A 17,978-nucleotide genomic window follows, 5' to 3' on the forward strand; every position below is an offset into this window, starting at 1 on the left:
CCTTTGGATTATTACCTTTGGTAAATTAATGTGGGTATGATGTAATAAATAGTTTTTAAATTCATGGCTATTTATATTTCTATTTCAAATTATAGTCATTGATCTCACTGGATCACAACCCTCATATTAATATACCCCAAACTTTATATACTTCGCAAGTGTTTTGCACTTGGTTAAGCCACTAAGTTTTTGGATACAAATATTAGGCTCTTAGTCCCTCATAAATAAATTGGAAATTTAATTTAAAAATAATTACAACAACTGAATCTAATTGGGGATAATGATCCATTTTGCATTATTAACGATCGTAAACCAATGTGTTTTTGTGTCTTAGGTTTGAACAAACTATGCCAATAAACTAAACTAATATACTTCATCGAACATTGTTGTGCATTCATCAAAATGACATCGATAAAATGTCAAAAATTTTGCCAAATGTTCTAGTGATACTTACCATACGACTTCATTAATGAATTAGTAATGGAAACACTACATTTGGGGTTAGTTTGGGCTAGTTTGGGTTAGAACCTACTAAACTACACGAGTGGGCCAAACTAGTAAATCCTCAATTTGAGGGCCAAAAAAGTGAAATAATGTTGAGGACCTAGGTCTTGGGATTTTTGTCTACTTAATAAAGGTCATTTATAGTAATATTTAAATACAAAAATTGAATAGCCTAAAGGACACAATACAAAATAAGGTATTTGAACTCTGATATTAAAATATTCCAAGAAATCTATTGAAATGCTAATCAACATATTAACCAAGTTTTTCGTCTCGAAACTCAATAGGAATATTACATAGTAGATTATCTTAATATAAATACAAAGAGATAAAAATAGTACCATATTAAAAACATAGAAATTATGCATCACAATAAAAACAAGAAACCAATTATGGTGTGCAAATATCATGGTTGGAGTTGGGGTTGCAATGGGAGTAGGAATTTCTTGTTGTCTTAGGAGTAAATATGGATTGGAGGCCATTTTTTGTTTGAAATCCTTAATATCATGGAGGTGCCTCTTGGAAAATTGTAAGATTCTCATGAACCAAATGTTGAATGTGAAAAGGGTCAAGGAGGATGCTTACCTCACATGGTTGAAATTACCAGAGGTGTCACTGGATGTCACCCTAGGCTTGTTGATAATGGTGCTATCTTTCATCTTCTGATGTATCCAACCTAGATCTACATCTCAAACCTAAAAATCTAGCATGTTCAATGGCATCCTTAGCGACATTAAATTATTCTTAACATTTCTTTAAGCAAGCATGGAGGGATTTAGTTTCCTTTGTTAGGAAAAAGGGACAATAGGCAAGATCCATGATAAGGGGGATAATAAATCCAGCACATCCATTGGTATTTTTATAAAACCCATGGAGACAGATCCTAAAAGGATGAATAGGACACACAAGGTTGAGTGGGAAAGGAGGAATACTTAAGAAGTAGAAGGACGGAGGAACATGTCACCAACATTTCCTTCTAAAAGATGGATGTAAAGGGATGGGAGGAGCTTATTGGAGCATGGGACGTAATAAATCCTCTCCCTTATAAATTTAAAATGATGTTACCTATATGTGGAAAGGTTGACTGCCCCTTCAAGTCTAAAACGAAACCCCACCCAATTGCTACCTGCATATGGTGGTTATGCATGTCAATCTATGTAATGTTGAAGAAAATCGTATGCATTAAAATGAAGCATTCCCTCTTCCATTGTGGCAACTTGATTAACCATTACAACTCTAATTGGATTTTTATCATGGGAATCATGGGAAACTGAGTCTTTTTTGAAATTCTTGGAAATAACCATGGTTCTCTAAAGAATACATAACATAGAATAAAAGAGGAGATTTATGTTTCCTTTCAACACTCTAATGACAACCATGGAGTTTCCTATCATGGTGGTTGTTGATAGGGCTCTAAAGGTGAGGATAGAAATACCTTGCTACTAATAAGGAATCTTCTTCAATGATTATGGTGGTGACTAGTCATGCAAAAGAGACAACTTGCTTTCTAATGAGGTCAATTATGACCAAAACTCCCCCTTGGGTCTCCTACCACCCTTAGATCACCTTTTATGGCTCCACTATAAAATGATAATAATGAGATCTTCCACTTAGCTAATTATCAAGCTCTCCTTTACCTAATTAGAGTTTCCAATTGTTGTTTCTCCAAGAATTGTGAGAGACAAAGGGAGGAACTTCTGGTGAGAGAAGGATGTTCTAGAACCATGTCCTCTCTTGATTTCTCCAGTTCTAGTTAAAGGATGCTTTTATACCATTTGAGATAATCATCTCCTCTTCTATCCTCCAGGTCGAGGACACAATCTCCATTGGGGACAAACCTTGTTCTCGAAAAATTGAAGCCATTTCTTCCATGGTAGGTTCATTAACGGTGTAATTTGGAAGTCCAACATTCGCTTCATACTATAGTACGAACTTATAAATATCAAAAGGACTTAAGGAAGATCTTCATGTTAGGAGAAATTTAAGTAAAAACTATGTAATAAGGCGTAAATCTTGAAAATAACACCTTTTAAAGGGTGATGTGATCTTAAAGTGGTCAAAAGAAGGTCCACCTAAAAAACATCAATGTGAGAAAAATACAATTTATTTTTCTAATAGGCACTTTAGTAACACCATAGTATTGGAGAGATATTGTCACATAACATTAAATTAAAACATAAAAATAAAAATACATTAAAAAATGAAAAAAATAAAAGTAGGTTTTAGAGAAAACAAAATACAAGTTGGTTTTCCTTCCTTTCCATCCTCTAAAGAGGGTTTTCTCATCCACTCTTCTTGTTTATTTGTGAGCATTCCCCATCCTCCCTCTCGGAAACCTTGAGGATACACTCCAACTAAAATGAAGTCATTTTAGTGTGTCTGAACTTTTGCGTTAGGAGATATTATGGCTGATCACCTGCAATGATTTCCTCATATCTCTTTATGAGTAAAAAAAAAAGGCAATCCACAGATCATCTTTGGCTTAACAACTAATAACATTAACATGACTAGGGCTTTATTAACCTAGGACTTTGTGGATGTGATTGGAATGGTTATAGAGCGGGTATAAATACACAAAGGGTTGCAGAAAGATTGAGATAAATCAAATCAAGAATATTATAAATTGTTGCGTGTCTTTCTACAAGCATAAACACATATTGTTGAAGAAGGCATATGAATTGCCTATGCTTTGCGCGGTTGAGGTGGAAATCATCATCTTTTCAAGATGCGAAAAATTGTGTTAGTTTTCTAATAACAAGTGTGGATATTGCTTACTCAAATTCCTTCCATTCCTTTCCATTATTCTCCTTCTGAATGTGCATATCAAATTATGGTAAATGTTATTAAAATAACTTTCTTAAAATATCTTATGAAGTGTGTATCAACATATAAAATATTCCATACATAATATGCTAAACATAACTTGCAACATTAGCTAGTAGTCTCTAAACTCATTTATTGGATTTTGATATATCCACGGCCAAAGTATTTGGACCCACTATCTGAAACAACGAAAAATGTAGAAATGTGCCACCCCGCTATTGTCTACAAAAAATCTGTGTATGAGCAAAAACACAACCAATATGCAAGAATATAGAATCAAATTTTACCATACATAACATACAAACATATAGGTCTATTTTATATTATGGTATTATAATTCTATAGATGTTTTTAAATCAACTTAGATCTATTTAATCATAGATTTATTTAGCACTGAGAGGGGCAAATCTCTTAGGGTGCAAACCTTCATTTAAATTTTGTAATCCAAAAAGAAGTTTGCACCTGGAAAGATTTGATATCTAGATACTTAATCAAGTTAAGACTAAAGATATAACAACTATACATAAATGCCATATATAACATAAAACTAGTAAGCTAAAATGAAACTAAAATGAAAATCCCCTATATATAAAAGTGGAAAAACATATAAAAATAAAAGAAAAGCACAACAACTTTAAAATGAAATAATAAATATATCTTTATTTTGTTATTTTAAATGTCAATAAATAATTCACATAAACTATTTTCTATGGTTATTGAATTTAGGCTTCTGTGATCCATATCAAGTTTTTGAGACATGAAATAATAAATATATCTTTATTTTGTTATTTTAAATGTCAATAAATAATTCACATAAACTATTTTCTATGGTTATTGAATTTAGGCTTCTGTGATCCATATCAAGTTTTTGAGACATGTTTTAGAACCGTGACGATGAACCACATTGGTTGGTTCGAAACAGATAGGCAAATGAATTTAAACATGTCTCAAAAAATATTTTATATTATATTTTAATAAAATAAACTATTAATACAATTTTCTACTTAATTTCTATTTTATACAATTTTCTACTTAATTTCTATTTTAACAAGTCAATGCTAAATTAAACAATACAAAATCATGGTAAAAAACTTATTAAATAACCTATAAAGTTTTTTTAATTAAAAAACAGGATAACAAATTATGCATGAGATAGTTACATATAGATTAAAGTTCCAAAAACCAAAATATAACTTCTTACAATGAAATAGACCTGAAGAAACCACGAATGATACCTGGCCTTTGTATGAAAAAAAAGATCATACATAAAGTAAAGGCATTGGCATTAAATGTGTCATAATATCTTTAAGTAAAATCAATTTTTATTTTTATTTTTAAATAATTTCAAATAAAAATTAAATCGGTAGAAAAATATTTTCAATTTTATTTTTCAAACCATTTAAAAGGGAAATGATGGCCGACTTTAAGATTGAATCCGGCTTTTCCAGCATTCAAATGACTCAAACAATATAAAGCGTTTCCATATAAATTGAGTTAAAAGCATGTTACCATTTACTATTTGAAAAATTGAATTCAAGCTTGCTGTACGCGGCATTCATTGATTTTCTTGAACGCATTTCAATAAATCCTTGGAGTTGTCGGGGCCAGAGCTTGCATCCAGCTGTTTGAGATATTCAATTGGATTTGAGAGTCTTCACTATCCGCCTACACCTTTAATTATCCTTTCTGCTGCTTTGAGACGTTCTCGGCGCCTTTAATTTACAGGAATCGGCTTTTTTTTTTTCCAAATGGTCAGTATTCTGCCTTTGCTTTAATTTTCCTTTAAATGCTTAAAGGTCCACTGTTTTGGTGAAACAAATTCGGTGTAGGTCTGTTTTTTGGAAGGTTTTCTCTCTTAATTCTGACAAATCTAGAATATTTGCAGGCGAGTGCATGTTCTGGGATGGCTGTCAGTGATGAATGCAAGTCTACATTCTTTGATCTGAAGAAGAAGAAGATATATCGTTTCATAATATTCAAGATCGACGAGAAAGAAAATGAGGTCACAGTAGATAAACTTGGTGGCCCTGGTGAAAATTATGATAGCTTTAGGGCTTCTCTTCCCGAGACACAGTGTAGATACGCGGTCTATGACTTCGATTTTGTCACCGTAGACGACTGTCAAAAGAGCAAGATATTCTTCATTTCCTGGTAAGTAAGCCAGCGTCATTAATTTATTTCCTCGTAATATAAGAAATTTGATTACGAAATGGTTATTTTAGCAATATTTTAGGGTGGTTTTCTTTGTACATGTTCTTTCAAATATATTACATGGATTTTGAAATGCGTAAACAAATTTACAGGTCCCTTGAGCCTTCAAGGGTGAGGAGCAAGATGGTGTATGCGAGCTCCAAGGACAAGTTTAGGAGCGAGTTGGATGGTGTGTACCGTGAAGTGCAGGCAACAGATCCCACAGAGTTGGGCATCGATGTTATAAGAGAGCGGGCAAGATGATATCTAATTATTGTTACATTATTATGATTAACGTGGAAGAGGTTTCACTTATGATCTCTATTAGACTATTTTCAAGGATTTTAATTATGAACCTTAACAATGAAAATTCATAGCACAAATAGTTAAAAATCATGCATAAATATTGCAACTACATCAAAAAATTATGACAAACACAAACTCTACAATAAGACCTTCAAAGTTATGACCCAATCAAATGTTTAAAAAATAATTATTATTAAAATTAAACATTATAATTTGGATTAGTCATTGCTAAACTAATAACGGTCAATAGGAAAATCGACTGATAGCCAAGGTAGGAACTAATAATATTTGTGCTTTAATCGATAACAACACTAGTTAAATTTTGTATATTAGTTGTTATTTTTGGCATATATTAACTATTCAAAATGCCAAAAATACAAGATTTGTTTGTAAAGGAGGTCATAAATTTTGTATATTAGTTGCTATTTTTAGCATATACTCACTAGTCAAAATGCCAAAAATAGAAGTTTTATTTGTAAATGAGGTCTTAAAGGACCATCATATTTAGGCTTATGCTGGTATATGCTTGTACATGATATTTTGAAATATACATCTAATTCATATATTTTGAGTTTGGGTTTCAGAGTGAGATTATAGTGGGAAACTTCTCTTTTTATTCTTATAGCTATTATCTTAGTTAGAATCTTTTAAACACAATTACATTATTATTTTGAGTTTGGATTTTGAGAGAGAGATTATAGTGGGAAACTTTCTCCGTTTATTCTTATAGCTACTATTTTAGTTAGAATCTTTTAAACACAATTACATAAAGATATTGGTTTAAAGAATTTTGGAGCTAAGTGTGAAGGCACTTAACTGCTCATTTTTTCCCTCTTTTTTCTCTAGTGTTTTCCAACCACCATGGTCGGGAGTGGTAGTTAAAATAGCCATTTGATTCTCTTCCATGTTCATGGCGACTTGTTTATCTGAATCTGAACTTTTTGATGCATGGATTGTTTCAACGCTTCCCACCTCTTTTTAGGGGAATCTTCTCATTTTGTTGCATTTGAATTGTAGATTTTTTTTTCTTTATTAATGTTTGAGCTTTGAACCATAGTTCCCCCATCCTCAACTCCTCCTACTAATATTTCTAATGGATTCTGATCAACAATACTTGTAGAATTCTTTATATTTTCTTCATCCTCCATTTCAGAGAGATGTTGATCTGAGAAGTGATATCCTTTTGGCCTTTGGGGTTGTTTCTTTCTTCTTTTTGGCTCTTTCTCTTCACAAGGACACATTTTTTTATATGTTCTTTTTGAAGACAAATACAAATGACTTTAGATTTAGAAAATGCGAATCTTCATGCAGAAATCAATCGAGAGCCCAATTAATGAAATGGCAATACCTTTATGTGTTCGATAAACAACATACCCACAAGAATACCCAAGCAGGCTTGATAGCCACAGTTATCAACTATGTAAACCAATTTCAGACATAGCTAGAATTTTTAGAGAAAGTTTTAACAAGCCATAATATATTACAAGCAACAATCATTGCAACTAGCATTTCCCCCAACAGTACACAACGAAAGGCACTTGAGCTTTCTTGAAATATTTGAAGAGTACAAAAAGTTCTTGTGTAAAATGTGCAAGAGTATATAACGGAAAAAACTGTCTTAGCATATAAAAATAGCTCTGTAATGGAGTTGAACTAAGATAGCTTAGCCAACTCCACCGATGAAAACATCTGCACAGTACCCAAATCACATATAGAGAGATGCGATAATGCTATTCTAAGCCCCAAATACAAATCAGTATTAAATGTCGAAACTCAAGAGCAAACTCCAATGATACAAAACTAATTGAATCCGCCAATCCCTAAATATGCAAAAGCATCTTAACAAAGCTATTCAAAAGCATCATCATCGTCATCTGGAAGGGGTTGGGCCATAGTTGCTACAAGTTCTGCCTCGTACCTGACAACATAAAATATTGTAAGCCAAAGTTTCAATCTTTTAGAAATGGAACAAATTATTTCAATAAAAGTTAACAAAAAATAATAAGAAAATAGCATTCGACTTACTGCTGCTGGGTTGCAAGGTCTATCTGAACCTCAGGAGGAGCAAGAGCAGGTGACTCCACAAAATGAAGGTTTGGATCCCTATAAAAATAACCCATTATAGAAGTAATGCAAATTTTTTAATATAACATTCATATTAGGGAGCATCAGAAACTAAATTAAAGGCTCACCCTGAGAGCTTTCGTGCCAAATACAGGAATGGCTTCTCAAAGTTGTAGTTACTTTTTGTAGATATCTCATAGTACTGAAGATTCTTCTTTCTATGAAAAGTAACTTGCTTAGCTTTCACTTGCCTATTCTTCACATCGACCTTGTTTCCACAAAGAACAATAGGAATGTTCTCACACACCCTGAAATTCACAAAGATATTTAGCTAATCAGTTCAGGCAGTTGTGCCACCACACAATTAAGGAACCTTCATTTCTACTTAGAGATCCAACCCCTCCTGCAAAAGAGATACCTGTAAAGATCTCTGTGCCACGTTGGGACATTCTTGTAAGTCAATTGTGTAGTAACATTAAACATGATAACTTCACATTGCCCATGAATACTGCAACAAACAAAATCCCAATCAGTAAATAAAAAGAAACAAATAAATATAACTGGAAAAACACGGAACCCTCACCAATTCAATCAGGAAAATGCCAACAGAAACAGGAAAATCTAACCAGTATTGATCAAAACAACAAATAACAGAGTCTGTCTATAAATTCAAAATTAAACTAAATTAAAATTCAAATAAATATAAGTGGAAAAATACAGAACTCTCACCAATTCAACGAGGAAAATTCCAAGAGAAGCAGGGAAAGCAAACCAGTATTGATCAAAACAACCAATAACACAGTCTATCTATAAATTCAAAATTAAATTAAATTAAAATTCAAAATAAAGAGACATAAACGAGTGAAACAAAGTGCTAATAAAAAGGAACCAAAAAAGGGCTCATAGTTGCTCCATTGGCATTGATATTGAGGTTAAAAGGTGTTGCTACTGAGCCCACACTACATACATATCAACACGGGAAAATAGAATTGATAAGTCAAAAGTTCTCTTGGGATCGATCCAAGTTTAAATCCATGTAGGACCTTTTTAAACAAAAAGTTGAAAAGTCACCCCAAAAGCTCAAATGTACAGTGCTCCAATCAAAAGGTGTCTACTACACCTGCAGAGGATGACAAAAAACACTACTTTCGTAAAGTCCCAAGAGACCTGATTTCAAGTGAAAATCAAAATCAATCTGGAAAAATACAGAAATGGGAAAATAATAAAACTAATTATTGGCGTACCTTAGCCACATTTTGTCATTAAACCTTACTTGACTAAGCTATAAAGTTGGATCATCATTTCATCCTTGGCTTTCTCAACTTGACAAAGCACCATAGCCTGCAAATCATCAAATCATCAATTCAAGTATCCTGGACTGAATAAACACTGAGATTCTGTATGGTTGTATTGTGTCCTCATCCACATGGATGTGTTACTTTGGGAACATTTGCAGCAAGAGGCTAGAGGTCCCAATCCCGTGAAGAGTAATTTTTGTACGCCTAATTGATGTAGTGTCTGCACCAATTGACATATAAAATATTTGTGAGTGTATATTTCCACGGCCACTGGTCATGGTGATATAAAAGTTTTTGGATATATATTGCGCCAGTTTATTGATTTTCTAATGGTGTCACCACCGTTTATCACAGACTCAAGTAAAACACATGCTGATATAAAAAAAAATTGGATATATATTGTGTGCCAATTTATTGATTTTCTAATGGTGTCACAACCCTTTATCATTTATCACAGACTCAAGTAAAACATGCTGATATAAAAGTTTTTGGATATATATTGTGTGCCAGTTTATTGATTTACAAATGGTGTCACCACCCTTTATCGCAGACTCAAGTAAAACATACTGATATAAAAGTTTTTGAATATATATTGTGTACTAGTTTATTGATTTTCTAATTGTAATACTCCCCAGAATATTGTAAATATTTTGTTTACCGTAGTTAAAAAGGTAAAAAAACTAACTGATAGATGATGGTTACTATCTGCTGTATAAATTGACATTTTATTATTAGTGAATAAAAGAGAGAAATGATTTCCTAGTCATGAGGATATCATGTAACTTCTGAGGGAAGTTATGTTTTTAATAATAAAAAAACAGTTGCAAAACCCTAACTGCCCCCCGCAACTGTGGGATTGTTTCTAGGAAAAGGGGGAAAGGAGAAAACTGTGCTGGAGAGGACAGGCAGGAGGCAGCAGAGCAAAAGGGGGCTTACTATGTCTGGTGATGATCAGATGGTAAGAGCGTAGTGCGCATGCAACTTGTGAAAGACTGTTGGTCTTGTGAGCAAGCTAGGGGGGAGATTTGGTCCCGAAAGACAATCTCAAGGTCGGGAGGTGTGACTAGCTTCGACCAGAGGTGACCACTCCTTGTAGAGTACTTAAATAAAAGCACTCAGGTATGTGGTACCTTCTGTGAAATGCTGATAAATTGAACTGAATTGGAAGGGTCTTGTAAGTAGACAGTTTTCTTTAAGTATTCGCCACTGTTAGATAATTAGAGAAAGAGTCTCATTTACAGGGTTTGATATTTCTTAAAGGTAAAGAGGAAAATATAGCTTTGGTAATATAGTTGTCAAATTGAGATTATCTCACTGTGGGTTTGGGTTTATGATATTTAACTATTCTATATGCCTTCAACACCCTCCCCTGTAAATACGTTCATATATCATTTGTGGAAAATTTAGTATTGACCAACTGTGGAACTGGAAGGACAACAGTAGTATCTGTAAGGAAAAATTATACAGTTCGGTAGAATGCAGGAATAGAAAAGGAGCTATTATTACTGTTCTGTTGAGTGCGGAAATAAATAGGAAAACACACAACTACGGTTCTTTTACAAAAACAAAGAAATGAAAACAGACACAGACGGAACCACATTAGAGCTACGCGGTACAAGTGTTTTTCTTGAAAATTTAGACATATAAAAAAAGGAAATATAGGAAGTTAACCAGAACATTGCTCAGTGTTCAAATCACCTCTGCAAGTTAAGAGACTTCGCGTCAGATAATATAAGAGTTGTTGGTAAATAACTGTTGCATGAATAACCTATTAAATGGGGTAGACTCAAACCCCGGAGTCACTCAGGGTTTTCAGGGTTTTTCAGGGTTTTGAACCCTGAATGGACGCAAGCAACTTCCAAGGATGAGAACCTTAAACTTCCCACCTGTTTTGAAATAACTTACCGAGGGGTAAAAACCCTCTAGCGAATTTCCTGGAAACGACAATGGGAAGTGAAACTCAGAGCGGGATTGAAACCTGGAGAAATGAAAATACCCTAAGCTCTGTTTGGGGTACAACTCCAACAATTCGTATACAAAAGCCAAACACGATTTTACAAGAAATTCTTTTAACAGACACTCAAAACTATTTATTGAACTATTGTACAAGCTAGTTCAAGGCCATATTCTGAGTCTGGAAACTTCGAATTTTCATTACAGAAAACAAAATTGAATAGTACTAGAAGAGATAAACATATGAGAACTATGTATCTGAAGCTCAGGAACCTTGCGAGAACTAAGCCCACTTCAAACCATAGGAACTCTAAAGAAACAGAGTAGAACTCTTCAACTAACAAAGGAAAAACTTCCTTAAGAGACCCTAACCCTTCGGCGCCAGTATGCTTTTAACAGAAAGGCCAAAAAAACTGTGATGGGTCGAGGCTAGATGGCAGGCAGGGGCCATAATTTCCCAACTAGAATGATTCTTACCCAGTCGTTGTCGAAACCTGACACTGGAGGAGCGCCTTCCCCACTGGTATAGGTGAAAGCCTCAGAACAGTAACCAGACACCGTACAAGGTTATTGTTGACACCTAATCTGAAATGGATGAGGTGAAGCTGGACAGTCATCTAGAAGATGAACTGATCCATTGTGTATATGTATAAATAAATAATTGTCTAATGAATAAATCAATCAGTTCTGTCTTGCGCTCAGTAATATCTGGAGTTACCCTGGCCTGACATGGTATCAGAGCACAGGTCCCAGAAATAACTCCTGCCTCTGCCAGGTTTCTGCTGCCTCATGAAACCTCTGTCCTGAGCACCTCTGGAGATTGCGCCCTCTGACCATGAGTAATTGATGTGCGTTTTTTTTTACCTGAGCATTGATGCGTTTTTGAGCCTAATGCGTTCATGTATTCCCTGGAACGCTGCGTTGAAGCTCTGTTGTCGAACCATGACTGCGTTTTTTAATGGTAACTGCAATGGTGGCTGCGTTGAAAACTGAGGTATCGTTTTTGTAATGGTGACATGGTATTGTATTGAAGCTGCATTGTATTGTATTGAAGCCTGACATGGTATGACATTGCGTTGTATTGAAGACTGTTTTCTTGTGGTGACTGCGTTTTCTTGTGTCTGCGTTTTTTGGTGTAAGAGGACTGTATAAAAGAGCTGTGGAGCTCTCTTACCAAACGGTGCTCGTGGACAGTAACGGTTGGGGCCGTCACTTCTGAAACTCAACTTCAAACGGGTGCTCGAGACAGTTGGGGCCGTCATCTCATTTGGTGCTGGTGCCTCCACGCCGGAAGGATGGTTCTGTAGACCCATGTACTGGAGGCGCAATACCAACCCAACGTTGCCTACGCGCGAGCAACATGCAGTCAGCAACTCTCTGCCTCTGAGTGCAGCGCCCGGGTTTTGCAGTTTGCATTCCGATTGGGTAACTCCATCTGGGCCTTTGCAACAATGCCAGCGGTGGTGATCTCTATTTCGGCACTTACCAGTGTTCCATTTAGTATCAACTATTCTACAACACGGGGTGATATGAAATGCATCTCTGTTATTCAAAGATTCTCTAATCTCTGTAGCGATATTACTTGCTTGTTTGATAATGTGCTGATATCTTTCTAGTTTGCATTCCGATTGCGGTCAAGTCGGCGGAGCTCGAGCAACGTCCACACTATCCAGTTCACCCAATTCCATCTCAGAAGTGGTGCTTCGCTGGAGGCAGCGCATGCTATACGGATTTATGTATGGTATGGTAGCTGGTAGCTGATTCATCTCAACGTGGACCTCCCCTTGCCGTTTATAAATACTCGTTGCGGTATAATGATGTGCTGTCGATATGTATTTGTTTGAGTATTGTATGGAAAGCAGTTTTCAAAACGGTCAGAGTGTTTATATCAGTCAGAGTGTTGTATATCAAAGCATGTGTAGTATTACATATTGAAGTGATCCTTGAAATTTTTTTTCTCTCTCAAAACATAGTAGTGTGACAGTAATATAAGAAAAGGTGATGCTGATGCAAATGTTAGAAGAAAAATAAAATGCATAAGGCTATGATATAAGATTTTTTTTCCAGCAGAAGTCTTGCTGTGGCATAAGAATTTTTTTTCCAGCAGAAGTCTTTTATCAACAGAAGTTTTTTTTTAGCAGAAATATTTTTACAGAATGCATTCAATCATTTCTATGGTCAGAATAGTTCTCACTGGCAAGGAGAACTATTCTGAATGGTCTCGGATGGTGAATACACCCTCATCTACAATGAGCTGTGGAAAGGAGTGTGTGTCGGAGAAGAAGACAGAGACCCTGTGCAGCCCACATCAGACAAAGAACTCGCCATTTGGGAAAACAAGAACAGCAAAGCCTATGCATTGATCGCAGCATCTGTAAATGAGGAAGTAAGTCGTCATATTTCATCCTATTCCACTGCCTTTGAAGCTTTACAAAAGCTGAAAGAACTCTATGATACACATTCTGCACTTGAAGTTGTTCAGCTCATGATTAAACTCTTCACTCTTGAACTGAAAAATAATGATCCTCTTGCTCTTGCATCTGAAATAAAGTCTATAATGCATGATATAAAATCCACTAAGGTTGAGCTGGATATCTCTCTTATTGCCTTTCTCAAAGCACTCTATCCTACCTACTCTAATTATCTTGAGTCTTTACAAGCAAATGGAAACCTTAAAGATATAACCTTTGACTCTCTTGTGAAAAAGTTTGCTGAAAGAGAAAAAACCTTTGGAAAGAAAACAGTCCCTGAATCTTCTGAAGAGACTGTTTGCCTTGCTCACAAAGAAAAGCATCCTGCTCAAGATTCTGCAAGATGAAGAGGTGGACGAAGAGGAAGAGGAAGATACTTCAGAGGCAGGGGGGGTAGACATTCTCAAGCACAAAAAGCAGATCTGCATTGCATTCGCTGCAAACGAAATGGATCACATGATGCTTCTACATGCAAGCTGCCATGGGACAAGGTTGAGCAGAGAAGAAATCAGCAGAAAGGTAAAACTGATGACACAGACAAAGGTAAAGCACCTGAATCCGCTCACTATATTGAGGCACAATGTAACATTGGAGTAAATGAAGACTTGTTTAATGCTTCACTTGCTTCTTCGAAAAATGACTGGTTGCTTGATTCAGGAGCAACCTGTCATATGACTCATAGGAAAGAATTTTTGAAGATTTCACTGACAATGTTGATGGAGCAGTATACTTTGCAGATCAATCAAAAATCAAGCCATCAGGGCTTGGCACAATCAGGCTTAAATTGCCTGGTCTTCCAGACTTTCTTCTGGATCATGTTCTATATCTCCCACAGCTCAAGAGAAACTTGTTGTCCCTGGTCCACATCCGCCAGCAAGGTCACTCCATTCACATGTTTGATGGCAAGCTTGAGGTAAGAAAGGCATCTGACCACTCACTTGTCATGAGGGGTATAGAAGAAGAAAGACTCCTTAAACTGCAAGGAACCTCTGCTCATGCACAACATTTCTCATATATTTATCATCATGAAGAAGGTGCACTTCCATCAAGTTTATTATGGCATGCTAGATTTGGACATTTAAACTATGATAGTCTCCGCTTGTTGAAGAAAAATGGTGTTGCTGGTTTGCCTACAATTCTTAGAAAACATAAAAAATGTGATGCTTGCATTCTAGGAAAGCATAGCAAACAGTCTTTTCATGATTCACATTCAAGAGCACATAGGAAGCTTGAACTTATTCATTCAGTTTTATGTGGTCCAATGCCTGTTCCTTCTGCAAATGGAAATAAATATATCATGACATTTATTGATGATTACACCAGAATGTGTTGGGTTTATTTTTTGAAGAACAAATCTGATGCTTTTCAAACATTCAAGAATTTTCATAAATGGATTGAAAATGATGCACAATCTCATATTGGGTCTATTCGCACTGATAATGGAAAAGAATATACATCAAATGAATTTGAACACTATCTTCGCCAACATGGGATTAAACATCAAACAACTGTGCCTTATAATCTCAACAGAATGGTGTAGCTAAAAGAATGAACAGAACAATTTTGAATATGGTACGATCCATGCTTTTCTTCAAAAATGTAAAGACAATGTTTTGGGCTGATGCTGTTCTATGTGCTGCATATATAAAGAATAGATGTCCATCTAGTGCTATAAGAAACAAGACTCCTTATGAATTGTGGTATGGACATGTTCCTTCGGTAAAACATCTCAGGATATTTGGTTCCACCTGTTATGCTTTAATACCAAAGGTACATAGAAACAAACTTGGTGCTAGAAGTCGTAAGTGTATCTTCCTGGGGTATTCAAACACATCTAAAGCATACCGCCTTGATGATGAAGTAAATAAGAAGTTTGTTTTATCTAGAGATGTCATTTTTCTTGAATCATCCAAATCTGACAGTGTTGTTGAGCGGAAACTTGATCGCTTGGATAGATTCACAAAACCGAAATCATTCCAAGAGTTTGATAATCAGATTCCACATCTTGAAGGGGGGATTCCTATACTAGATCAACATGTGGAATCTCCTTCTGAAGAACAATCTCCCCTGCATGACACTCCAACAACGGATGATGCTTTAAGTGATGTAATTGATAGAATTGGGAGACTCAATCTTGATTCAGACCCAACTCAATCAACAGAACGGCCTGGACCATCTCAGAAAGGTCCCCCAAAGTGGCTGACAAAGACACTTGAAAGTGTTCATCCTAATGAAATTGGAAAAACAGGAACCAGAAATTCAAACCGACAAGATGGAGGTGATGTAGATAACTCTAATTCACCTGTTGATATGGATGTTACTTATGATTGTGAATTGAACTTGTCTACAGATTTTGAACCAACTTCCTTCAAAGAAGCTGCTTCTCATGATGAATGGAAAGAAGCGATGCAGAAGGAGTATGATGCCCTCATAAAGAATGGAACTTGGAAGCTGGTTGATCCTCCATTTGGAACCAAACCAATTGGCTGCAAGTGGGTCTACAAGAACAAGTACAAAGCTGATGGCTCACTTGACAAGCACAAAGCTAGGTTTGTGGCAAAAGGTTTTGCACAGAAGGAAGGGGTCGATTATGAGGAAAATTTTGCTCCCACAGCAAAATGGGCCACCATCCGGATTGAAAGGACATGAACAAAAAGTATGCAAACTTGTGAAGTCCTTGTATGGCCTCAAACAAGCACCACGAGCCTAGTATGAAAAACTAACTGAGCATCTTCTGAAACTCAACTTCAATCATTTTGACCTTGATGATGCAACTTTATTTGTCAAGAAAGTTGGCAAAACAGTTGTATATCTTGTGGTATATGTAGATGATCTTTTAATGACAGGGAACAATGAAAGCTATATTGCATCCATAAAGAAAGAATTAGGAAAATTTTTTGAAATGACTGATTTGGGCTATGTTCATTACTATCTTGGCATTGAAGTAACCCAACATCCAAAGTCCATATTTCTTTCTCAAAAGAAATACATTGGAGATTTGTTATACAGATTTGGCATGACAGAGTGCAATCCCCTTTCTACTCCAATGGAACAAAACTTGAAGCTCACAGCTACTGAAGGAAAGGAATTTGAGGATGCAACAAAGTATAGACAGCTTGTAGGAAGTCTCATGTACCTCACTACTACCAGCCCAGACATTTCATTTGCTGTTGGAATCCTCTCCAGGTTTATGCAAAGGCCTTGTGAGGGACATTGGTCTGCTGCAAAAAGAGTTCTAAGGTACTTGAAGGGAACTCAAGACCTTGGAATCAAGTATACACAGGTGGACGACTTCAACTTAATTGGATACTCTGATTCAGACTTTGATGGAGACAAAGAAACTGGGGTATCTACTTCAGGATATGCTATGAGTCTTGGATCGGGAGCTGTCTCCTGGAGATCACGCAAACAATTAGTACCAGCAGATTCCACAACAGAAGCAAAATATGTGGCAGCAGCTGAAGCAACGAAAGAAATTGTGTGGATCAGGAAAATTCTTGAAGATTTGCAGGTAAAACAAATACAATCAACTCCACTCATGATTGATAACACCTCTGCAATAAAATTGGCCAAGAACCCAAAGTTCCATGATCGTACTAAGCACATCAATACTAAATATCATCTGATCTGACATCATGTTGAGGCCAAAACAATCCATCTCCGTCATTGTTCCACAAACGATCAAATTGCAGACATCTTCACCAAAGCGCTTGGAAGAGAAAAGCTTGAAAGATTCAGAACGATGCTTGGACTCACCAACATCCCTTCAGATTAAGGGGGGGAATGTTGACACCTAATCCGAAACGGATGAGGTGAAGCTGGACAATCATCTAGAAGATGAACTGATCCGTTGTGTATATGTATAAATAAATAATTGTCTAATGAATAAATCAATCAGTTCTGTCTTGCGCTCAGTAATATCTGGAGTTACCCTGGCCTGACAGTTATAATCCCACATAAAAGAAGGAAACTGGAGAACAATAATGCAAATAATAGGGTTACTTGAAAATAGTCTTGACCACCTCTGGACCATGAGCTCAAACTGCAAAGACATCAATTCCACCATGCCGAGTGTGTCTAGTTGCATAGGGGGCTAAGGTAAGGGCCACAACAGAGCAGGCTTCGTAGGGAAGCTACCAAAAGAATGAGGTCAATACCATTGCTTTCCGGAGAAGAGTAGAACCTCGGGGTAGTGCCACCGTAGGATCACGAGGAGTGTGCTACACCGTTGATGAGGCAGAGATTCCAAGAGAAGCAAACGGGACCAGACAGTCTGCTCAAGCCACGTACATGGTGAGAGCAGAGGAGTTAATGGCAATCGTTGCGAGCATGGAAGGCCATGTGATGGCCCCAACGTGAAACACCCTGG

The 17,978-nt window shown here is 36.1% G+C and overlaps 1 protein-coding gene across 1 annotated transcript; it reads left to right on the top strand.

The window, feature by feature from the left end:
• Positions 1-5,203: 5,203 nt before the first annotated feature.
• Positions 5,204-5,781, top strand: LOC149238114 (actin-depolymerizing factor-like). Its single transcript, XM_089366917.1, has 2 exons — positions 5,204-5,478; positions 5,631-5,781. Exons 1-2 carry the CDS (start codon positions 5,231-5,233, stop codon positions 5,779-5,781), a joined length of 399 nt encoding a protein of 132 aa, XP_089223043.1. The 5' UTR covers positions 5,204-5,230.
• Positions 5,782-17,978: the final 12,197 nt, after the last annotated feature.

The sequence above is a fragment of the Pinus tabuliformis genome, chromosome 8, assembly GCF_031772625.1.
Source record: "Pinus tabuliformis cultivar Carrire ecotype Pingquan chromosome 8, CPIR1, whole genome shotgun sequence".
Taxonomy (NCBI): Eukaryota; Viridiplantae; Streptophyta; class Pinopsida; order Pinales; family Pinaceae; genus Pinus; species Pinus tabuliformis.